The sequence below is a fragment of the Arachis ipaensis genome, chromosome B2 (genome assembly GCF_059453495.1).
Source record: "Arachis ipaensis isolate K30076 ecotype BB chromosome B2, ASM5945349v1, whole genome shotgun sequence".
In the NCBI taxonomy this organism is placed as follows: Eukaryota; Viridiplantae; Streptophyta; class Magnoliopsida; order Fabales; family Fabaceae; genus Arachis; species Arachis ipaensis.
Window position 1 is genome coordinate 10,306,262 of NC_142437.1, and position 24,235 is coordinate 10,330,496.

Sequence of the window (24,235 nt, forward strand, 5' to 3'; positions counted from 1 at the left end):
TCAATATAACTTAAATCGCAATTGAGATTGGAGACTTTTTAAACTTTTAATTTTGTCAATTTAACTAAGTCAATTTTGTTTTTCACAATATTAAAAAAGAGAAATGTTAGAGACATTAAAATTTATTATTTTTTTATTATGAGTTAGTTATTAATATTTAAAAGTATAGAACAAAATATATTATGAATTACTATACTAAAAGAATTAGCCTAAAAAAATTGAGAATTAAATGATAATAAAAAACAATAAATTCTTATGACTCTTAAAATTTTTCTTATAAAAAAAATGAAAAATTCTTAGGGCCAGCAATTTTTAGTATTTTTGTCCATCATTTGACCTACACAAACACTAAATTGTCTTTCACAAATAAATTTTATTAATTTATGTATATAAATTCTGAAAAATATTAATGCAATCTTGTGTGCCTATAAATATGGGTGTAAATTATTAATAGTTAACTGCTGACAAAAAATAATAATATTTACTGATCATATAGTATTATTCTAAAAAATTATTCATACATTAAATACTTTTGTATCCACAAATATAATTATTATTAATTAATTGTATACTTAAATTATTTTTTAGTTAATATAACAAAAAATGAATATTTAATTTTAAAAAAATACTGATATCAAAAATAAAAAATTTATTATAAAGAATGTACATGGAGTAGAAATTGGTTGAAAAATAATATTGTATAAGTAAAAAGTAAAAATACAGTATTACCAAACCCAATAACCCACCCAATAAACGCCGAGGGTTATTTATTTACATTCGCTGATCGCACCTCTCTCTCTCTCTCTCTCTCTTCGCTGTTCATCTCCACCGGAGACCGTCGCTCCGTTCATCGTGCCTCTATCGCCATCGACCATCTCTGTTCATCCAATCTCGTCCATCAGCTGGTTGCCCTCCTTCCGTGGTCGCGCTCCTTGTTCGCTCCAGGTCGGTCTTCTGATCTCCCTTTCTTTTTCTGTTGCTTTCTAATTTATCTTTTTTTGTTTTGCTTCGGACAGTAATGGTTTCGGTTTTAAAAATTTTCAGTTGCTTGATATGTACTAATGTGAAACTTGACAAACTTATGATAGTTAGTGGTTCTTTTTTTTTTTTTTTTGTGATTGGCGTCAAAATTATTGAAATTGGTTCTGAAATTGAGCTTTGATATTGTTGCTTGTTGCTCTGCTATTGTTGGTGGTGTTGTAAGTTTAAATTGTTTGTTTAATTTTACGTTGTTAGTTAAAATTGTTAGGGATATTTTTCAAGATTGTTTGTTATTCCTGGAAATGTTGATGTCTACCAATCGTTGAAATCTTCATTCCTAGACATATTTTTTCATGATTCTCAGGAAAATTAATCCACCTACCAAACATAGTTAAGTACTAGAGAGGAACTCAGTTAAGAAGGAAAAAGAAATAAATTGGAGAATAGTAGGGTTTGGAGGGGATTCATATGTAATTGTACTCATTTTACCGGGACTCGGCCTTCGGCCATTGGTGCATATCCCATAGGCCACTCACATGCCTATTTCCAGTACTATTGTTTTGTTTGAAATTCTTTCTTTCTTAAAATTCACAATTCACATCTTGTTCTTCTTTCTCTTTCAGGTCTCATCATCAGATCCAGGTATGTTTGGTTCTGCCGTAACTCTTCCGTTTTTAGAGTTTCTTCTAAAATCAAATTGAAGACAATTATTTGCATTTACTCAATTGAAATTGAATTGTAGTTTGACCTAATCTAATCCTGTTGTTAAGTTATGGAGGAGCAATTCATACTTAGAGTTCCTCCTAGTATTGCGGAGCGGATAGAGCGTCTTTTAAATGAAGGCAATGATGCTTCTTCATCTTCTGAAGACAAGTCATTAGATCTGTCATTTTCCGAGGATGGTAGAAGTGGCACCTTTGTAATTGGGAATGAACATTTTCCTGCATCTCTGTTGGACCTTCCTTGTGTTGTTGAATCCTACAAAACTTATGATGATAACTCTTTGATTAAGACTGCAGATATTGGGCAGGTCATTTATTCTTTCCATCCTTATTATTCTTCAATGTTGTAATAATTCTTAATAGTTTTACTATTTCTTTATTATATTCATTTGACTAACTGCTTTAGCTTAATGAATCCAATAAACAGATGATTATGGTGAGGGAATCTGGTGACGCAGCTCCTGATGTAATTGAGTACAGACATGGCCTCACCCCTCCCATGAGAGATGCCCGCAAGCGTAGATTTCGCCGAGAACCTGATCTCAATGTATTCTCTCCACTTTTCGCCCATCTATTCTCAAAATATCTCTCTCCCGTAAACATGTATGTGTGATGTTTATCATATTTCTTTTTCAGCCTGAGCTTGTCTCCCGTGTTGAGAAAGATCTTCTCAAAATTATGGCAAGAGGAACAGCTGACAATCTTGATATCCTTACATCTTGTCTTGTTTTGCTCACATAGGACTTTAGAGAACACTTGCAAATTTATTATTCCACTTTAAAATGGATGATGGATGGTTGGTTACTTGCTGTGATCCATGTCATTGCTCAAGCCTTTTGGCCTATTCTTATCACAATTTCTTTGTTATTAACGGGGGTATATATGATTGTTAATTACATCACACAATGAAATCTTGTTTATCACTTTGGAATAAATTGTTACATATTCGGATCAGGTTTGTTTACACAGTCATTATATGCACCATGTTTATTTATCACTGTAAAAATACACTGATTACCAATTCAATTGCCCTCATGTTTGCTGATTTCTGTATATAAAGAAGCTCTAATAATTTCCTTGACTGAGATTCACATGTGGAAGCAGCTGAGCAAGATGAAGGGGATGAGAATGCTCGAGGTGTCAGGAAAAAACCTGCACAAACACCTGCACCTAAAAATGATGTTCCGGAAACACACACAAATGCTGGAGAGCCTGACAGGAGTGACTCTGATGAATCTGATGATTCAGTTTGATCCAAACTATCTGCCAAAGCAAATTTGCATCTGTGTCAACCTTGTATATTTTATTTTTCATGCTATATTTGAACTTCGTCCACCATCTTTCTTATAATCAGATATAAATGGATTTGCCATCCTACATTGTGTATTTCATTTTCTAAATGGGTTGTTGCATTTTATGCTGTATCCTATCAAATTGTATAGTCAGTTAGCAACCTTCCGGGTGTTAATTTTCTCTACATATATGATACTTGATAATAATGGCAATCAGGCTATGCTGTTGCAGCAATTTTTTTTTCCCTTCTTCCAAATCCAACTAATTATAATTTAGTTGATTTTGAAATTATTTTAGAATGAAGTGCACTTAACTCTTTCAAATGCCAGTTCATAGGAGGAAGGTGATCTAAGTTCCTATGAAGGCCATCTTTATGATATCCCTAAGCAATGTATGAAATTTGCAACATTAAACACCCATAGATAACTGAATAATACTACAAGTACAAAACGACTCTAATACCATATATAACAACAACAACAAAACCTTGTTTTATTAGGTGGGGTCGGTTACATGAATCAAACGAAGCAATTGAACTCTAGACTTTAATACCATATCATAAAACAAATTTTCCTTCAAAAGCTTATGTGGCTGGGTAAAGGAACATGAATGATTCTACCTATATCCTTAACATTTTGCTACTATATTTTTATCTTTGCTTACTATTAAAAAAATTGAGCTCACTGGCTTTTTCTACCTTCTGATTTTTCCTTGTTACCGGCTATACACGAGTATCTAGGCTTCACTTATGCTTGTTAGATGGGTAATTTGTGATGAATTGTGTATAGAAATGGTAATTTGACATAATTTGGTAATCTTTTATCATCCTGAGTTGGCATTAGTTCATACCTGGGAAAAAACATATGATTTACAGGCTGAAATTTGGGGAAAAAACATGTAACGGTCATGCATCTGTTTGACAATTGCAAGTGCAGAGAATGGGACCAAATGCAACTGAGTCATCTTTTGTTGTTACAATCTTAACTTTTTAAAACTATTTCCCATGACTAATATATCTTTGACACCAGAAACTTTTTTGAGCAAAGTAAAAGGAAGAAGGGAGTCTTTCAAGCTTGTCTCCGGGATAAGGTCTGCTACACATATGGCATCTCAGAGTGAAGCAGATCTAATTCCGGTCGGATGGACTTTAGAAACCCACATGAAGAAAGATGGTTCCAAGATATTGGTACGTCGAAAAAATATCACCATACTCTCAGGTTTCTTCAGTGAAATGATTAAATTGTAGCAAGCACAATTAAGATAATATGGCAGAGTTGATTCAATTGACTTCATTATGTTTATGCAAACTCTGTGATTGGTTTTCTTTATATGCTAAATCTTTTATTGCATTCTTTTTCAATTGAAAATTTTGTTTTCATTTGATCAGATGGGAATTCACCAAATGAGTAATATTAGTGATCATGATTGAAAGAAAGGAATTGCAGTTTTCTCACTTTTTTGAATGATCTCAGCAACTATTCTTTCATTGATCTATGTATTCAGCAACTCTTTTGACTTTATTTATTCATTGATTTTTGCAGTTCTATTACTGTTCTGCTACAGGGCAGCACTTCGCTACCTATTTCGAACTAATGCGCTATGTGAATTTCGCTCAAACTCATGGCGTTGGCATCTACAATCTAGTAAGTTTGGCCATTGTGAACATTTCTTTCTAGTAACATTTTTTGCTGTAGTTCATAAATTTATGTCCATAATCATGATGATATGATATTTCTTATGTCTTATACTCTTTGCAGGCTGATAAATCAGTTAGAAGGATTGAGAGTCAAGTCAGAGAAAGAAACGTTGCCGGATTCAAGCAGAAAGCTGCTCTGTCACTACCAAGGAAACCTTCATCGAATCTGAATTCGTTAGACTATTGATCAGAGTAAATTTCTTAGCAACTTATAAGGTCATCAACCATATGAAGTGGCTTTTAGAAACAAAGTACATTTAAGATTCACAATGCCATGCAACTAATGATTTGATTCAACATGTTTATCTCAGGATTGGATTCTGAGTGAGAGATAGCTAATCACCTTGCTTGAGTTGGAAATTGATGTTGCAGCGAATTAGAATCTAATAGATGAATTTGATTACCCACAATCTTGTTTTGTTGGCTCAGAAATACAATATTCCTTTCAACTATGTTTTTCAAAATAATAAGAAACAAGCCTTAATAGGATCTTATTGATGGAAATTGATGTTCCCCATGTTTTGTGACTAGACTTTAAAACTAGCATGAATTTTGTTTTGTTGGATGATAACATTCTATGTAAATAGGATCTTATTCTATTATGAAAAAATGGGAAATAATAAACCACATGATTTTATTTTCATAAGGATTAAATGTTGCTGATTTTTTTCCTAAAATAATTGATGTCTTTATATTTTAGAATTATAATAATTAATTTAAGAATTTAATTTTTGTTTTGAATCAATAAAAAATAAATTTATTAATTAATAGTTATTTGTAAAATAATGAAATATAAATCCATTTATAATTTTTTATATTTTTTAATTTCTCACTTTGAATGGGATTTGAACCAATAAGGAAAAAGGAAAATTTCCTTCAAATAACCAAAATTAAAACTAAATTATATCAAAATAAATTCAATTAGTTTTTTTCTGATTTATTTGAAGTACCAAGGAACCACACTGAATTATATTAATAACATATAAGATTGAATAATGCTACGTGTACACTAAAATCAGCTACCAAAGTCAGCCACCAGTATAAAATATATGTTGAAATACAAATACACATTGAAAATAAATTAGACCACACATGTATTTATACACAAATACATTGGTGGCCGATTTTAGTGGCTGATTTTGGTGTATAAATAGCATTTTTGTATAAGATTATATCATATTTTCATAGATAGTTGCATATATATGTACCCAAAAACTTGCATTAAAGTCAAAGTTCCTAGAAATTAAGCAAAATAAATATGTATTCAGACACTGAAAATACATTAATAAATAAATAATTACATAGAAGAGAAATTAGCTTACTAGCTACCGAGGATGAAATTTACTTATTGACATTTCATTCACTGAAAATAAACTCTTGGCAGATTGGCTAGAACTTGATTCATTTGTGATTTTAGGATCCATGAATCTACCAAGAGTGAAGAATGCTGGTTCATGTGGAGATGGTAATTCAAGTGAAAGATTATTAAGATATGAAACAACTGTCACCATTGAGGGTCTATCATTTATATTCTCTTGAACACATAATAAACCAATTTGAATGCATTTCATGACTTCCACCACATGATAACTTTCTTTCAGATTTGGATCCAATGTGTTGAAAGGTGTTCCATCTTGCCATTGTCTCCAAACCTATAGTTAAATACTCAAATAGTTACACATCTCTTATTTACTTAGATCTACTTCCACTTACCTCAATGTAATGAAATTTAGTAAAAATAATAATAATAAAAATGTTATGTGCACACACAAAATTAAATACCAAATCAATTATTATGTATTTGTGTATAAATATGTATATTGTTTAAATTATTTACAATATATTTTATAAAGGTGACTAATTTAGTAGTTAATTTTTTGTGCACATTTAGCATCGTTGAAGTTTAAATGCGGCAATCATCCAAAGAAAAAAGAGAATAATTTTTTTTTTTTTTACTTACATAACTTAAAAGGCTTTCTTCATGTGATTCATGAAAGCGTGCATTCTTTTCTCCGTAAATAAGTTCTAGAATTATGACTCTAAAACTAAAAATATCTGATTTTTCAGAAAATTGTCCAAACATTATATATTCGGGAGACATATACCCGCTACAAAAAAAATTAATAATAAATTAGCTAAAACCATGTCATATATATATAAATAACAATAGTGAAAGAAAATAAACATAAACTCAAAACTTACTATGTACCAACAATCCTGTTCGTTTCTCCTTTTTCTTGATTTATATCAACTATTCGTGCCATACCAAAATCTGAAATTTTTGGATTCATATCTTCATCTAATAAAATGTTACTAGATTTTAGATCTCGATGAATAACTTTGAATCTAGAATATTCATGCAAATAAAGAAGTCCTGAAGCAGTCCCTTTAATAATTTTAAAACGTTCAACCCAACTTAATTTATGTTGTTGATCACCTACAAATTAAAAAGATGTGATAATAATTAGGAGAAGTATAATCACTTGAACTAAAGTTAAAAATTTAAGAGTCAAAAGAGCCAAACCAAATAAATGGTAGTCGAGACTTCTATTTGGCATATATTCGTAAATAAGAATTTTTTCTTGCTCATCGAGACAAAAGCCTATCAAAGTTACAAGATTTCTGTGTTGAAGTTTGGCTATCAATAAAATCTCGTTCTTGAATTCATCTGAACCTTGTCTAGAACTTGTATTCAGTCTTTTCACAGCTATAAATCGTCCATCAAGAAGAATGCCCTAATAACACATGTGCTATTATATTAATTAATATGATACATATATAATATGAATGTAAAAAAAGAAATAATATTTATCACATTTTTCGATCTTACCTTATAAACTTCTCCAAATCCTCCCTTGCCAATAAGGTTCTCAAGTGAAAAGTTGTTTGTAGCCACTTTAAGTACGTTCAAATCAAATTGCAATCCTTCTAAAGTGGTACTTTCATGACCAACTAGACCAATATGTTTAAATCATTTAAAAACAAAGAAAATTTCAAATTTATTGAACATTTACAGATCATTTTTTTCTTCTTTAATTTCAATTTTATAGATACTTACAATTTTCTCTGAGAATAGTTTTAAGGCTCTTTCTTGCTCTTCTTCTTAGCAAATAGCAAAAACAAGTGAAGAGTATCACCACAACAATAGGAACAACAATTAAGATAATTGTTCGTGATCGACTTCTCTTATCTTCTGCATAATTAAGGCAAACATGTGTTCAAGGCCAATATTTGATGAGAAATAATATTGAACGACTACTTTTTTTTAATACACTTTTTTTTTATGGCATAAAAGATAAAATTTGTATTTTTTGTCATTTTCTTTAATTACTTTTAAACTCAATTCAAAAAATGTATAATAATAATAATAATATATACAAAAGTAACTTATAATATTACTCATATTTTTAATATATATTTTATATTTTAATATATATTTTATACAAATAATTTTTTTAGCGACTAATTTTTAGTATACTCTACCTAATATGATTAGATATAATTAAAAGTAATGATGTACTTCCATTATTTGAAACAATTACATGTAAACTATAAAGTAAAAACTATAATATATACGATATACAATTTATTTTGTTTTTTAGTTTTATGTCAAATCATGTATCTTACACACTAACAAGTGTTTAATACAACAGGTTAACTTAAATTAAAGTCTTTTAACACTAAGTCACTAACACTATGCATCAAAATCTAATCATCTTAATAAAATAAAATAAAACCTTCGAGTTTGTGAGATGAATTCCACACTAATACTCCGAATAAACAAAGTAAATCAATAATGAAGTTTCTAAAAACAAATCAAATTAATTAGCAAGGCCGGCAATCAAATCAAATTAAAGCACGTACATACTCTTACCATGACCAATTCAATAAAACAAATTTAGAGTAAAATAGTATAAAATTATTTTATTTTATATGTTTTAATTATTATTTATCTTAATTTTTGTTGAAATAATTAAATAATATTAAACATAATAAATATAAAATTATGAATATTATTATATATATTAAATTAAAAATTTAATTTTGATATATTATCATTATAAAATAAATTTACGTATATATCTAATTACATAATAATGGTATATCAATAAAAATAATTATTTTTTTATATTAATTTTTTAAATGGTTATCTAGAAAATAATCACTGGATAATTACATAAAATATTTAATAGTTTATCAAAATTGAATTCTTAAATTAAATAAAATAATTTTAGTTTATTAAAAATACTATTTATACTTTAAAAATAGCCGCTAAAATAAGTCATTATGTATTATGTACATGTGTTATTTAACTTATTTTTAATGTTTATATTTTGTATTTTGGTAATACTAGAAAGACAATAAAAAATTAATCTAAACTTACCTTATTTAGCATTCATTAATTATAGCGACCATTAATAAATACTAAATAAAGTAAATTTTGGCTATTATGGATAATTTTTTTTGTCTTCCAAACATTATATTATTATTCATATTTTAATATATATTTTATATAAAAGATATTTGGTAACTAAAAAATATTAACCAAAAACAACTTAAATTTGTCTTATCAATTAATAAATGTTAAATAAGATAAATTTGAGATTTTTTTTGTCTCACTAACATTATCGATTTTATATTTGGCTATAAAGCACAGACACGTGGACACAGACACAATTTTTATAAAATACGGAGACACGACATATATATAAAATATATAGTATTTTTTAAATAAATTGTAATGATATTTTAGTATTTTATTAATATTAAAATATAAATTAATTTTTTAATTATTTTTAATATTTTTAATTATATAAAGTATTTAAAATATTTGAGGTTAATAACTAATAATATATACTATTTCTAAAGTCATGTTAATAATACATGTTAAGAATAAGATTGGACATACTCACACGTGATGATATATTTAGATGTATTTAAGCATATTTAAAGAATAATTTTTTATTTTTTATTAAAATACATTGGACACAAAAAACACTTGTATCCAATGAATGTCATATTCAAAAATATGTCTTCATAAATATTTGATGGGTGAAAATTCAGATACGGTCGATTTCACGTGAAGTTGGTAGTTGAGAGTCGTTAGATAATTTGACTAAATTTTCATCTAATAACTCTTAACTATCAACTTCACGTGAAGTCTACTGCACCTGAGTTTCCACCATATTTGGATAGCCGATTTTAGTGTACAGCTACCGTGAGTAAATTTTAATTACCTGTGGGGGGAGTGAGAAGTACACCTGTTGGTGCTGGAGCAGGGGATGATGGAGATCCATAGAAAGTGTAAAGCTCAAACCTGATCATGCAGTTTGGATACATAACCCTCCCTCCCTCCCTTCCTCCACAACACCGCGGAACGTTCCCGTTTATAGAAACGTTCAAACAACTCCTGCAATCTTCCGGCGACAGATCCGGTGTGCACTGAGCCAAACAGTAAAGCTTCTGAAACTCCGGCAGATCTGCTTCTTCCGTCGCAAACTTCTTCTTTCCGGTCGGCGCCTTGGCCGCCTCCTCCGCCGTCTTGTTCAGTGTCTCAAACAAGGTTCTGTTGAAGGTTCCTTGGTAAATCTGTTTGGTAGGACTAACATACTCCTTGAATGGCTCCATGGATAACTTGGAGAAGAAATACGTGTTTGAATACCTAACCATGCACTGGTCGTACCATACAAGCCCTTCTATGGAGGATTTACAGCCATTGCTTAACAGCGTTAGGGTTGCGTTTTGGACGCACTCTCCGCATTGCGCGGAGGGTGTGTCGCCCCTGCACATGAACATTCCGTAAGCTGTGTCGTCGGAGTGGGCGTGGCGGATGGTCGTGTTGTAGAATTCGATGCTGTTTTTGGCTTTGGAAGATAAGGAAGAGTAGAGAGTCCTGAGGTTTGTTTGGTAGGTGCTGTTGGCGGTAAAGTTTTGAAGCACGCAATATATGAAGAGATAGTTAGGACCCTGTGCTTTTGTGGATGCAAAATTCTTGAAGCTAAAGATGATGATCATCAATAGGTTAAAGAAGGAGGCCATTCTTGGGTGTTGATCAAGTCTTCCAGATCAATCAGATAGATAGAGGACGGAGGGTTTACTTTAATTTGGTGGATTTTAATAATAATAATAAGGTAAAAATTCAGGTGAAGTCGACTTCACGTAAAGTTGATACTTGAGAGCTGTTAGATGAAAATTTAGTCAAATCAGTCAAATTATTTAACGACTCTCAGGTATCAATTTCACGTGAAGTCGACTGTATCTGAGTTTTCATCTAATAATAATAATCAATAATTTGAAGCGGCTCTTATTTCACTTAATTGATAAAGGCTCAAGAATTTTAATATGGGAAAGAAAGTGGTGTTTTGGCCAGAAATAGAGGAATATTGGGGGAATATTGTGTTTTATCTAATGATGGATGCATGGTCAACACGCAGGGGCGTGTTAACTGCCACAAGTGGGAGGCGAGATGATGTGGCTCAGCTTAAGTGGGACACGGTGGCATCAAGTGGGGGCGTGCTGACCTAGCACGTGGGGGCGTGATGATGACGTGGCGGAGCCTGAATGGGCCACGTAAGCATCACGTGGGGGCGTACTGATGTAGCACGTGGGGGCGTGATGATGACGTGGCGGAGCTTGATTGGTACATCAGGGCATCACGTGGGCGTGATGACGTGGCACGTGGGGGCGTGCTGAGCCAGCACGCAGGGGGGTCCTGACACGTGGCAGGACGTGATTGGCCTGAGGCGATCAAAACGTGGGGGCGTGGTGAATGCTACTCTCTATATAAGGCAGTGCTCGGGTCCATTTTCATTCTGAGGAAGTGTGTGAGTGTTCTTTGAGTGTGTTTCTAGTGTAATGGAGGGTACCGCAAACTTGGTAGTGTATCGCGACGGTGAGATAATACGTAATACTCTTGAGGGAGTGAGGTTTGTGTGCCATAATTCGTTTTCGTTTGTGGTTCCATGCACTATGACGTTTATGGAACTTCAGAACAGTCTCTGTCAAAGCATGGAGAACGGTACGTTAATGAGAGTGAGCAGAATTCTGTATCGAAATTCGGTTGTAGTTTTTGGTGGTCTAATACAGTTTGATACCATGCCAATCACTGACGAAGTTACTATGCATAATATGTTTCAAATTCACCGGCAGACTCAGATGCGACAGCCACAGATTAAGCTGTATGTTGAGTTTGAAACGTAGAGGCGGAAGGGATTCAAAATGATTTAGAGGTGGAGGATGATAGAACTGCAGTGTACGAGGGAATGAATAGTGACAGCGAAGAGGACTTTGAAGCCACTTATGAAGCCGGCGACGAAGACGAGGATGGTGATGTAGGAGTTGAGACAGCAGCGGATAATGTAGTGGTTCACCCCTCGATCAGTCAACCGATGAACGTGCCACCTTTTATGCGTGAGTTGGATCTCGACGCCATGCATGCACCGCATTTTTCGGAATATTCAAACATAGGTACGTGATGACCGAATAATATGTTTTCTTTAATCTATACTTTGGATTGATTAATAAACGATGATGGGCACTTTCTGTAGGCATTGCTGATCCCGAAGACGGAGAGTTCTGGATTGAAATGGAATACAGTTCTAAAAAGTCGGTCGTGGCAGCAATTAGAAGTTACACTATCGCTAGAGGAGTTGACTACGACGTGTATGAGTCTGAGCCACAAACGTTCTATGCAAAATGCAAGATGTATGGGCGTGGGTGCGACTAACTTATCCGAGCCAACTTGATACGGAAAAAAGGTTGTTGGGAGATACGCAGATACAACGGTAGGCACACGTGCACAATGGGAGTGATTTCACAGGATCATTCCAAATTAGACTCGGATACAGTTGCTGAGGCTATAAGGCTATTGGTCGAGACTGACCCGTCCATCAATGTGAAATCTATAATAGCCGAAGTTCAGTCAAGGTTTAACTATACCATCAGTTACTGAAAGGCTTGGTTGGCAAAGCAGAAGTCCATAGCGAAAGTTTTTGGTGATTGGGAGGAGAGTTTCCAAGCCTTGCCGTGGTGGCTCTCGGTTATGGTTTAGAAGATGCCTGGGTCAGTTGTCCAGATAGAAACACGCCCACTGTACAATGGAAAATGAAGAGGCGCAAGGGGTAAAAATACTTCATCGCGTATTTTGGAGTTTCAATCCATGCGTTAGGACATTTAGGCATTGCAAGCCCCTAGTTCAGGTTGACGGAACACACCTATATGAAAAGTACAAAGGTACACTTCTGGTCGCTGTTGCACATGATGGGAACCAGAACATTGTGCCTATCGCTTTTGCCTTGGTGGAAAGGGAGACAGTTGATGCGTGGCACTTCTTTCTCAAGAATCTGCGAATGCATGTTGTCAGAAAAGATGGTTTGGGTATGATCTCGGACCGGCATGAGTCAATTTGGGTAGCAATAAATCGTTCCGGAGGTGACTGGCAACCTCCAAGAACATGGTGGATGTTTTGTATAAGGCACATCGGCAGCAACTTCCTACGAGCATTCAAAGTCCCTCACTTGCAAAAGCTTGTGGTCAACATTGGGTATTCAAGAACGGTGGAGGAGTATAACATCAACTATAAGAGGTTGGAAGAGCGAGGCGAGGCATATGCCAGGTGGCGATGCCATTGGACTTAGACATTGGGTATTGGCATTCGACGAGGGACATCGATGGGGCCATATGACGACGAACCTTGTCGAGTGCATTAACTCAATGTTGAAGGGTGTCCGTAATCTATCTTTGTTGGCACTAGTCCGAGCAACATATTATCGATTAAATGAACTTTTTAAGCGAAAGAGTGCTGAGACTCACAAACGCAAACGTGCTGGGTTTACTTATTCCGTATTCGCACAACAGCGGATAGAGGCAAGTATGCAACAGGCTGGGAATATAGTTGTGCACCATTTTGACAGATGGAATGAAGTATTTGAGGTGCGCGAAATGACTAGCGGAAAGGTGTTAGTCGTTGATCTTGCACGACGTACGTGTGACTGTGGGCACTTTCAGGTGGAACGAATATCATGTCGCCATGTTATTGCTTGTTGTGCTAACCAGCGAATCGATTGGCAGGTGTATGTGCATGACATGTACAAGATGACAGATGTCCATAAGGTATATAGATTCGAGTTCTCACCGTTAGGTGATGCCGAGACATGGCTTGCGTATGAGGGATCCACATTGGTCGCTAATCCCGCCTTGAGGCGAATGTCGAAAGGTCGCCCAAAATTGACCAGATACTTGAACGAAATGGACTCACGCGACATGCGTGGTCCTCAGATATGCCGTCTCTGTGGTGCTCAGGGACATAGTCGGAGTCGATGTTCTCAGCGTGCTGGACCGAGTGGTGGGGGGGGAATGACTTTTATTTTCATTGTGTTTGTATTTTTGAATTTGTATTTTTATAATAGATTTTCTTTTTTGTCTTAGTCGTGTTTGTATTTTTAAATTTGAGATTATCCATTGACGTTTAAGACCATGATAATGTTAACATTTACTGCCTTACTGAAGCAAATATACAAATTTTTAACTACGAATAACATCGGCCAACATACAGAACATTAAATACAAATTACATTAAACCCTAGGATGAAATCTAAAAACCCCAACCCGATGCTCACTTCCGACGACCCATCCAGCTCAGTGCCTTACCCATCATGCCCTGACCTGGCCGCGACGGAGTATACCTATCAGGTGGATTTCGCTCCGTCCCTAGTTTAGATTGCCATGCTCTGACTCTGAACAAAATTACTACTACTGTCAGTCCATCCACTCACAGGCTCTCTATCAATTGGTAAGCCAAATATATGTGCGACATCTTCCAATGTCACTGTAACCTCACCACCGGCAACACAAAAGTGTGAGTCTCCGGCCTCTACCTTTCAACCAGAGCAGCTAACAGCGGGTGAAATCCTCTTATCATCCCAATCCTAGATACGTGGTAGAATGCCGTGGCGCGTAAGTAGTTTTCGACCCTCAGGTTCCAACTCTGTGGCGGATCCAGTTTACGCACCAACAAATTTCTGTTAGGCTGCATCAACAAAAATATATTTATTATATTAGTTATAAATATTCATTTATTAATAAACAAATATTAGCTTATCTATTTATAAAATGTATGTGATCACTTCAATTAATAATAGTATTTACATATTTATTTATTTTAATATTTTATTTGTTAGAATCATTAACATGCAGTGCATTACCATAGTTAAAATAATTTTTTTCGTGCATCAACATATATTTCTCTAATATTATTAATAAAAACGTATATATATTTTTCTAATATTTATTTATTACTTTAACATTTATATATTAAACTTTTGAATATGTTCAACATACATATTTATTTACAGAATATATATTTTTTATTTACTATAGTATTATTTTTATATTTTTATTGTAGAGAAATATATTTTTTAAAAAATTTTTAGTATGTCGTATAGTATAATATATATTTTATTTTAGTATTTTTATAACAAAAAATTAATTTAAAATTAACAAAAAATTTATATTTTAACATATTAAATAACAGAAATTAAAATACATAATAAAAATATAATTTACCAACTTACATAAATTGGATGATCCAAATAATTTATAATATGTTCTTCCGGAGCATTATAATTACGAACCATTCTTTAAAATAAATACAAAATAATATTTTTTTTACTGTCTATTTTTCCACCATTTCTCCTTGTGGAGCAGCAACACCCTTCCCCTCTGATATGAGTTTGCAACCCCCCTTCCCCTAATGCTTTTCTGCCCTCTCACTAACACACTTTCTTTTTATATTGCAGTTGGAGGAGGAGGCTATTTATATAGAGCAACGAAGAGGCCACGCTTGCTGTTTATCGGGGTGAGACCTGTTCCCTGCATGGCAGCAGCTGCAACACGCCCCCCGTGGTGCAGGAACATCGGAACTCCGCGACGCCAGCTCCACCACGCTCCTGCGTGGTGCCAGAACCTGTATGCTCACCGCGTCACCACGCCCCTGCGTGTTGACCGACAGCTCCACCGTCCGGTAAATCACCCCACCCTCCAATATCCTCCCAAAACACCAACTTCTTTCCCATAACAAAAATAATTTCTGAATTTTTGTTTTCTTATTTATGTTTATATTAGTATAAGACATGCAGATATTAAAATTAGGTGAATTTTATTTTTTTTATTATTTGGCATCTAATTTTGTCTAATTTAATTTTTATGATAAATTTTAAATATTTAAAAATTATTTATTTTTATTTTTTTAATTTATTATATTAATTATATATCTCTAATTTTACAATCAAAATGTGCTACATGTCACTTTCTCATTGCAATTGGAATCAGATTTTTTCTTCCAAAATTAAGAAATTCTCCTCTCATCCTTACTAATTTTACAACTAAAATGTGCCATATTTTACTTTCTCATTGTAATTGGAATCAAATATTTTTCCCTAAAATTAAAGAGTTATCCCCCCTCTTCTTTTTTCTATTTCTCTCATTCCTTCAACTACTCTATCTATTTTATATATCATTATCAATATCAATGACTAATTACTAATTTAACAATCAAAATGTACATGACATTCTTTAATTGTATTAAAATTAAAATTAAAATATTAAAATTGAAATTAAAATATACCTATATTATGTATCATATATTATTATTTAATTTAATAATAAAATGTATCATATAACACTCTCTTATTAAAATTGAGAGAAAATATTTTTTTTTTCAAAATTAATAAACTCCCTTCCTAAATTCTCTCATCTACTTCTCTCCATTTTTCTATTTCTCTCTACTATTTTTACTTTATATATATAATTTATATTTTATATTAGTAATTTGACAAATCAAAATATGTCATCGGATATTTTTTTACAATTAAAATAAAATTTTTTCTTCCAAAATTAACAAACTCTCATTCTGCATCTTTATCTTTCTCTCTCTCTTCTCTCATTCTCTATTTTTTCTATCTTTCTCTTCTACAAAAAACAAAATTAGCAAAATAATATAATTTAAATAAATTATTATTATTATTATTATTATTATTATTATTATTATTATTATTATAATTTTTTAGTTTTTTATTTAGTTTTAAATTCTCACCGCTTATCATTCTAATCTATATTTCTATTTCTCTTCTTTCAAATATTTATTACACATAAATTTGAGAGAATACTAATGTTATAATTAAAAGTTAGAATCAAGATTCAATTGTTTTAAAAAAAATAATTTTGAATTAATTTTATAATTATCAATATAATTTTTTTATGTTAATAATTATATTTTTATATACATAGAGAGAAAAAATCTTATCTTTAGATAGCAACTATAAAAATTAATTTTTTCTATTTGTGCAACAGACTTAATAGTTAACACCTAATTAAATGTAAAAGTATACACGTTACATTGTTTTAAATTTTAGATAACGAATGTTAAATTTAATTATTAATAAAAAATTAGACTTTTTTATATAAAAATAATAACTAACTAAAAATTTTATTATTTAATTTTTTATCTATAAATACTTTGGTCTTCTTAGCCAGAGACTTATGTTTTGTAAAAATAGTTTAATTTTATAAATTTTTTATATCATGCATAATCTATATTGTCAGAACAAAGTGGATCATAATTTTAAAAAAATTATATTCCCGTAATGTTATTACGGGTAAAAATACTAGTTAAATATTAATTTTTGATATTTTTGGTAAATTAAATACCATTTTTTAGAGATCATAGTAATTATCTTAAAATGAAGAGGTGGATATATATTAAGAGTTAAAATTTAATGCGTTAATAGAATAAAATATTTTATATAGTTATTAAATTATATCGATTTTTTTAATAGTCATTTACACTATCAATGTAAAAAATAATTATGGAAAAGTATATGGTACCAACATATTATCTGTCAACTTATTACCAACAATAATTAATTATTATATTTTAAACACATATATAAAGAGATACATCCAAAAAATATATTTATAAAGATACTTTTATTAAACACAGTTTTAAAAAAGATATTTTTGTTAGACACATTCACAAAGACACTTTCATTAAATACAGTTATAAATAAGAGTTGGCAGAAGTTGTCAGAAATATTGTTGATAACGTAGCGGGATTGAATAATTATTTATCTAACGTGATATTCATTACAAAAAGCGTTAGCTTTATCAACGGTATTACCGACGGCAAAGGCGTCGCCAATCAATTTTACGGTTAAGTTAGGCGTTGGTTATTCTCGACAAATATTAGCGATGACCCCGAAGTATTGGTAAAATAAAAAGATTACGGATGCTCAAAGTTGTTGGTAAATTAATGCGTGGACAAAATAGTTAAATTTATTTTACCAATGACGTCACCGTCGGTAAAATCAAGTGGCGCAAAAAAATTAAAAAATTTGCATATTAATTGGTTTAGTTGAATATGTAACATTACGTGATTTGATAACAATATATTAAAATTAAATTCGTGTATTAACTAGTTTAGTTAAATATATTAAGATAAAATTTATATGTAATTATCTTTATGTGAAATTATTAATTTAAAATCGTTTGATGATTTAAATTTTTTTACTAAATTATTATTTAATAATTTTTAATTATCAACTTTAAAAAAAAAAACTACATATGAATTTTCGTCATATGTTAAATTATCTTATAAATTAGAAGTACTCTATTACTGTCAAAAATATAACTTTTGATAAGATAAGATTTAAATTTAAAATAAGATAAAATTTAACTTTAAAAACTCATGCTATATATATAGGTATAACAATAGTAAAAAATCACAATTTGTTCCTTTATCTCTAAATATAATTTTGAGTAAAGGACAATTTCGTTCCTGACCTTTTTTACCGCGGACATTTTCGTCCCCGAGGATTAGGAAATACTTAAATGTCCCTGACCCCGTTAAAAAGTGGACATTTTTACCCCCTTCGTTTGAGTGTCTCCGTTTGTCTTGACGAAAAACGGTGACGTGGCCCCCGTGGCGCTGAGTTGGCCTTAACGGGCTGCCACGTCGGATGTGCTTTTAAAAAGAGGACAAATTAGTCCATAGACTCAAAAACGCTGCCGTTTTTCCCCAACCTTTCGAAACTTACCTTAACTCACATATGCAACACCCATAACACCAAAACGATCAAAGTTTCCCCCCTGTTTCTCCCTCCAAAAACTGCACTATGTGGAAGAGCAATCGGCGTGCAGTGGAGTTGCTGTTGGTAGTAGGAAAGAAGGTTACTGGCGAGGTCAGCACTGCCGTCTTCCTGTCAAGGTAAGATCGCCTTCCTTACCCCTGAAGTTTTTGTAGTTCATGTTTGTCATAAGGGTGAAGTCATCATGGATGCATGTTGAGACTGTGTAACAGTGGTGTAATGAGGGCTAAAAATGGTTTTTAGAGCATGGTCTGTAGAAGTAGTAGTAGGAAGCATTGTGTTAGGGTTTAGGGGGTTCTGAAATAAATTTTCAATGTGTCCCAATACTAACACAAAATTGTTTCTTGGTAAATTTCAGATGGTGGATGTTTTTGTAGTGCCAGTTTTTCACCACAGAGGCAACTTCGTGAGAGGTAGTGATGGTGTCCTTGTATATCAAAATGGTAAGGAGGAGAGGTTTCCGGAGATGGACGTAGATTTTGTGAACTTCGGGGACCTTGTAACCTTATTTAAGGGTTTGGGATACCAATCATACAAGACAGTATACTGGTATGATCGAAGAAGTGGCAATCTTGAGTCTGGTCTGAACGAGTTAACCGGGGACACATGGATCAATGCAATGCGAGAAAACTTACTGAAGGACCAACATTCTCTTGAGTTTCACATTTACTTTGACCACCCCGTTGATGCTCCGGAGGTAGTAGATGATGCTGGTAGGAATGGTGATGATGAAGTGGATGTGGATGTGGATGAAATTCTAGAGGAATTGAAGACATCCTCTTCATCGGATGATGGGTACGAGAGCACCGAGGATGTATTGTATAAACCTCCACCAGCTGGGTTTGAGAGTGATGGAAGTGATTCTGACAGCAATAGCGGGGCTGCTGGTGGCAAGAGAAAAAGATAGCCCAGGAAGAAAGTGATAACCCCCAAAAAGAAAGTCACAAAGAGACATAGGATGAAGGATAATCATAAGAAGGTTAAGAAGAAGGTGCAGTATGATACGATCCGATCCATGGACACATCTAAGATATCAACAATTCTCAGATTTAATTGTAAAAAGTAAAAGAACATGAAATAAATACTTGTTATGCAGCAATGAAGAACAGGTTGAGGCTTTGGAGATGCTTTGTCTTCTGAATCTCTGCTTTCCTACTATCTTCTTCTTCATGCACGCAAGGCTCCTTTCATGGCAAGCTTTATGTTGGGCATCACCATTGTCAATGGCTACTTCCCGTCCTCTCAATGAAAATGTTCCAAATGCACTGTCACCGCACGGCTAATCATCTGTCGGTTCTCGATCATGTCGGAATAGGATCCATTGATCCTTTTGCGTCTGTCACTACGCCCAACACTCGCGAGTTTGAAGCTCGTCACAGTCATCCCTTCCCAGATCCTACTCAGAATACCACAGACAAGGTTTAGACGTTCCGGATCTCAGGAATGGCCGCCAATAATTCTAGCTTATACCACGAAGACTCTGATCTGAATCATGAGGCTAAGAGATATGCATTCAATCTAAGGTAGAACGGAGGTGGTTGTCAGGTACGCGTTCATAGGTGAGAATGATGATGAGTGTCACGGATCATCACATTCATCAGGTTGAAGTGCGAATGAATATCTTAGAATAGAAGCAAGCGTGATAGAATGGAAAACAGTAGTAATTGCATTAATTCATGAAGAACAGCAGAGCTCCTCACCCCCAACAATGGGATTTAGAGACTCATGCCGTAGAGAATACAATATGAAACGTGTAAAGTGTCATGAGGTACAATATGAATCACTGAAAGTAGTATTTATAGTAAACTAGTGACCTAGGGTTACAGAAAATGAGTAAGCTAGGGTGTTTATTGTAAAATTCCTCTTCTGGGGCCTACTTGGTGTGTGCTTGGGCTGAGCATTGAAGCTTTCATGTGTAGAGACATTTCTTGGAGTTAAACGCCAGCTTTTATGCCAGTTTGGGCGTTTAACTCCAGCTTTTGTGCCAGTTCTGGAGTTAAACGCCAGAATTCTTGAGCTGACTTGGAATGCCTGTTTAGGCCATCAAATCTCGGGCAAATTATGGACTATTATATATTTCTGGAAAGCCCAGGATGTCTACTTTCCAACGCAATTAAAAGCGCACCAATTGGACTTCTGTAGCTCCAGAAAATCCACTTCAAGTGCAGGGAGGTCAGAATCCAACAGCATCTGCAGTCCTTTTTCAGCCTCTGAATCAGATTTTTGCTCAGGTCCCTCAATTTCAGCCAGAAAATACCTGAAATCACAGAAAAACACACAAACTCATAGTAAATCCCATAAAAGTGATTTTTATTTAAAAACTAATAAAAACATAATAAACACTAACTAAAATGTACTAAAAACATACTAAAAACAATGCAAAAAAGCGTATAAATTATCCGCTCATCACAACACCAAACTTAAATTGTTACTTGTCCCCAAGAAACTAAAAATCAAATAGGATAAAAAGAAGAGAATATACAATGAATTCCAAAACATCTATGAAGATCAGTATTAATTAGATGAGCGGGGCTTTTAGCTTTTTGCCTCTGAACAGTTTTGGCATCTCACTTTGTCCTTTGAAGTTCAGAATGATTGGCTTCTATAGAAACTCAGAATCCAGATAGTGTTATTGATTTTCCTAGTTAAGTATGTTGATTCTTGAACACAGCTACTTTATGAGTCTTGGCTGTGGCCTTAAGCACTTTGTTTTCCAGTATTACCACCGGATACATAAATGCCACAGACACATAACTGGGTGAACCTTTTTAGATTGTGACTCAGCTTTGCTAGAGTCCCCAATTAGAGGTGTCCAGGGTTCTTAAGCACACTCTTCTTTTTGCTATGGACCTCGACTTTAACCGCTCAGTCTCAAGTTTTCACTTGACACCTTCACGCCACAAGCACATGGTTAGGGACAACTTGGTTTAGCCGCTTAGGCCAGGATTTTATTCCTGTGGGCCCTCCTATCCACTGATGCTCAAAGCCTTAGATCCTTTTTATCACCCTTGCCTTTTGGTTTAAAGGGGTATTGGCTTTTTCTGCTTGCTTTTCTCTTTCTCTCTCTTTTTTTTTTTTTTTTGCAAGCCTTCTATTCACTGCTTTTTCTTGCTTCAAGAATCAATTTTATGATTTTTCAGATTATCAAATAACATTTCTCCTTTTTCTTTCATTCTTTCAAGAGCCAACAATTTTAACATTCATAAACAATCAAGTTCAAAAATATGCACTGTTCAAGCATTCATTCAGAAAAAAATAGTATTGCCACCACATCAAAATAACTAAACTGTTTTAAAATTCGAAATTCATGCACTTTTTTTTTCTTTTTCAATTAAAAATATTTTTCATTTAAGAAAGGTGATGGATTCATTTTCATAGCTTTAAGGCATAGACACTTAGACACTAATGATCATGTAATAAGACATAAACATAAAGCATAAAAATTTGAAAAACAGAAAATAAAGAACAAGGAAATTAAGGAACGGGTCCACCTTCGTGATGGCGGCCTGTTCTTCCTCTTGAAGATCTTATGGAGTGCTTGAGTTCCTCAATGTCTCTTCCTTGCCTTTGTTGCTCCTCCCTCATGGTTCTTTGGTTTTCTCTAATTTCATGGAGGAGGATAGAATGCTCTTGGTGCTCCACCCTTAGTTGTCCCATGTTGGAACTTAATTCTCTTAGGGAGGTGTTAATTTGCTCCCAATAGTTTTGTGGATGAAAAATGCATCCCTTGAGGCATCTCAGGGATTTCATGATGATGATTTTCCTCATGATCTTGTTGAGGTCCATGAGTGGGCTCTCTTGTTTGCTCCATCCTTTTCTTAGTGATGGGCTTGTCCTCTTCAATGAGGAGTCTTGGCCACAACTTCATAGAAGTGGTCTTGATGGACCTTTGAGATGAATCTCTCCATCTCTCATGACTCGAAGGTGGAAGCAATTGCCTTTCCATTCCTCTTTCTAGAGGTTTCTCCGGCCTTAGGTGCCATAAATGGTTATAGAAAAACAAAAAAAAGCTGAGCTTTTCCATACCAAACTTAAAAGGTTTGCTCGTCCTCGAGCAAAAGAATAAAGAAAGGAGGAGAAGAAGAAGAGATGGATGAGATGGATGAGATGGAGGTGTGTGAATTATTCGGCCAAGGGGGTTTTAGGTGGTTATGATGTGGAAAAGGAAGGAGTGATGGTTTGAATTTGAGTGGGTGGGTGTAGGTGGTTTGTATGATGGTTTTGGAGGAGTAATGGGGGTGATTGGTGGAGGTTATTTGGGGAAGAGTATTATGAAAAGGTGTGAAGAAGTGAGAGAGTGGGTTGAGGTTGGTGGGGATCCTGTGGGGTCCACAGATCCTGAGGTGTCAAAGATTTCCCATCCCTGCACCAATTAGGCTTGCAAAACGCCCTTTGCTGCCCATTTCTGGCGTTTAACGCCAGCTTCTTGCCCTTTTCTGGCGTTAAACGCCAGTCTGGTGCCCATTTCTGGCATTAAACGCTTAGAATGGTACCAGACTGGGCGTTTAACACCCATTCTGCTGCCTTTACTGGCGTTTAAACGCCAGTAGGCTACTCCTCCACGGTGTGCTATTTTTCATTCTGTTTTTCAGTTTGTTTTTTGCTTTTTCAATTGTTTTTATGATTTCACATGATCATCAACCTACAGAAAACATAAAATAACAATGGAAAATAGAAATTAACATAGATAAGTAAAATTGAGTTGCCTCCCAACAAGCACTTCTTTAATGTCAGTAGCTTGACAGTGGGCTCTCATGGAGCCTCACAGATACTCAGAGCATGATGATGGCCTCTTAACACCAAACTTAGAGTTTGGTGGTGGCCTCCCAACACCAAACTTAGAGTTTGAATGTGGGGGTTTTATTTGACTCTGTATTGAGAGAAGCCTTTCATGCTTCTTCCCTTTCCTGTCTGCAAACCATGGTACTTCCTGAATGGCGAAGAGTTGCTCATCCGGAAAGGTTTCAGAGATCTCAATAGGAGGGTGGGACGCCCCTGCTACTAGTTCTATCCGGGACAGGTGATCAGCTACCTGGTTCTCTGTCCCTTTTCTGTCTCTTATTTCTATATCAAATTCTTGCAGAAGCAACACCCATCTTATGAGCCTGGGTTTTGAATCCTGCTTTGTGAGTAGGTATTTAAGAGCAGCATGGCTAAATAGGATCTAAACTTGTCAATGACATAAACCACTGCAAGTAACTCTTTTTCTGTGGTTGTGTAATTCTTCTGTGCATCATTTAAAACATGGCTAGCATAGTAAATGACGTGCAGAAGCTTGTTATGCCTTTGTCCCAACACTCCACCAATGGCATGGTCACTGGCATCACACATTAATTCAAATGGTAATGTCCAGTCAGGTGTAGAGATGACTGGTACTGTGACCAGCTTGGCTTTCAGGGTTT

The 24,235-nt window shown here is 34.0% G+C and overlaps 3 protein-coding genes across 7 annotated transcripts; 2 read left to right on the forward strand and 1 right to left on the reverse strand.

Moving 5' to 3' along the window:
• Window positions 1–748: 748 nt before the first annotated feature.
• On the forward strand, window positions 749–3,230 carry TAF7 (TBP-associated factor 7). Of its 2 annotated transcripts, XM_021115392.2 has the most exons (6): window positions 774–945; window positions 1,605–1,623; window positions 1,752–2,011; window positions 2,131–2,250; window positions 2,340–2,409; window positions 2,796–3,230. In XM_021115392.2, the coding sequence occupies exons 3-6, from the start codon at window positions 1,754–1,756 to the stop codon at window positions 2,954–2,956; spliced, it is 609 nt and encodes a 202-aa protein (XP_020971051.1). In that variant the 5' UTR covers window positions 774–945; window positions 1,605–1,623; window positions 1,752–1,753; the 3' UTR covers window positions 2,957–3,230. The 2 variants fall into 2 exon arrangements, with proteins under 2 accessions (XP_088361199.1, XP_020971051.1); XM_088505073.1 differs by lacking the exon at window positions 1,605–1,623 and having other exon boundaries at window positions 749–949; window positions 1,724–2,011.
• Window positions 3,231–3,694: 464 nt separating this feature from the next.
• Window positions 3,695–5,112, forward strand: LOC110268692 (uncharacterized). 2 transcript variants are annotated; one of them, XM_021115390.2, is made up of 4 exons: window positions 3,695–4,182; window positions 4,538–4,639; window positions 4,754–4,884; window positions 5,004–5,097. In XM_021115390.2, the coding sequence occupies exons 1-3, from the start codon at window positions 4,000–4,002 to the stop codon at window positions 4,877–4,879; spliced, it is 411 nt and encodes a 136-aa protein (XP_020971049.1). In that variant the 5' UTR covers window positions 3,695–3,999; the 3' UTR covers window positions 4,880–4,884; window positions 5,004–5,097. The 2 variants fall into 2 exon arrangements, with proteins under 2 accessions (XP_020971049.1, XP_020971050.1); XM_021115391.2 differs by having other exon boundaries at window positions 4,754–5,112.
• Window positions 5,113–6,017: 905 nt separating this feature from the next.
• Window positions 6,018–10,731, reverse strand: LOC107626796 (cysteine-rich receptor-like protein kinase 19). 3 transcript variants are annotated; one of them, XM_088505075.1, is made up of 8 exons: window positions 9,952–10,731; window positions 9,848–9,854; window positions 7,751–7,885; window positions 7,523–7,644; window positions 7,217–7,427; window positions 6,895–7,129; window positions 6,653–6,800; window positions 6,018–6,344 (listed from the first exon to the last, which is right to left on the reverse strand). In XM_088505075.1, the coding sequence occupies exons 1-8, from the start codon at window positions 10,729–10,731 to the stop codon at window positions 6,018–6,020; spliced, it is 1,965 nt and encodes a 654-aa protein (XP_088361201.1). The 3 variants fall into 3 exon arrangements, with proteins under 3 accessions (XP_088361201.1, XP_088361202.1, XP_088361200.1); XM_088505076.1 differs by lacking the exon at window positions 9,848–9,854 and having other exon boundaries at window positions 9,954–10,731; XM_088505074.1 differs by lacking the exon at window positions 9,848–9,854 and having other exon boundaries at window positions 9,930–10,731.
• Window positions 10,732–24,235: the final 13,504 nt, after the last annotated feature.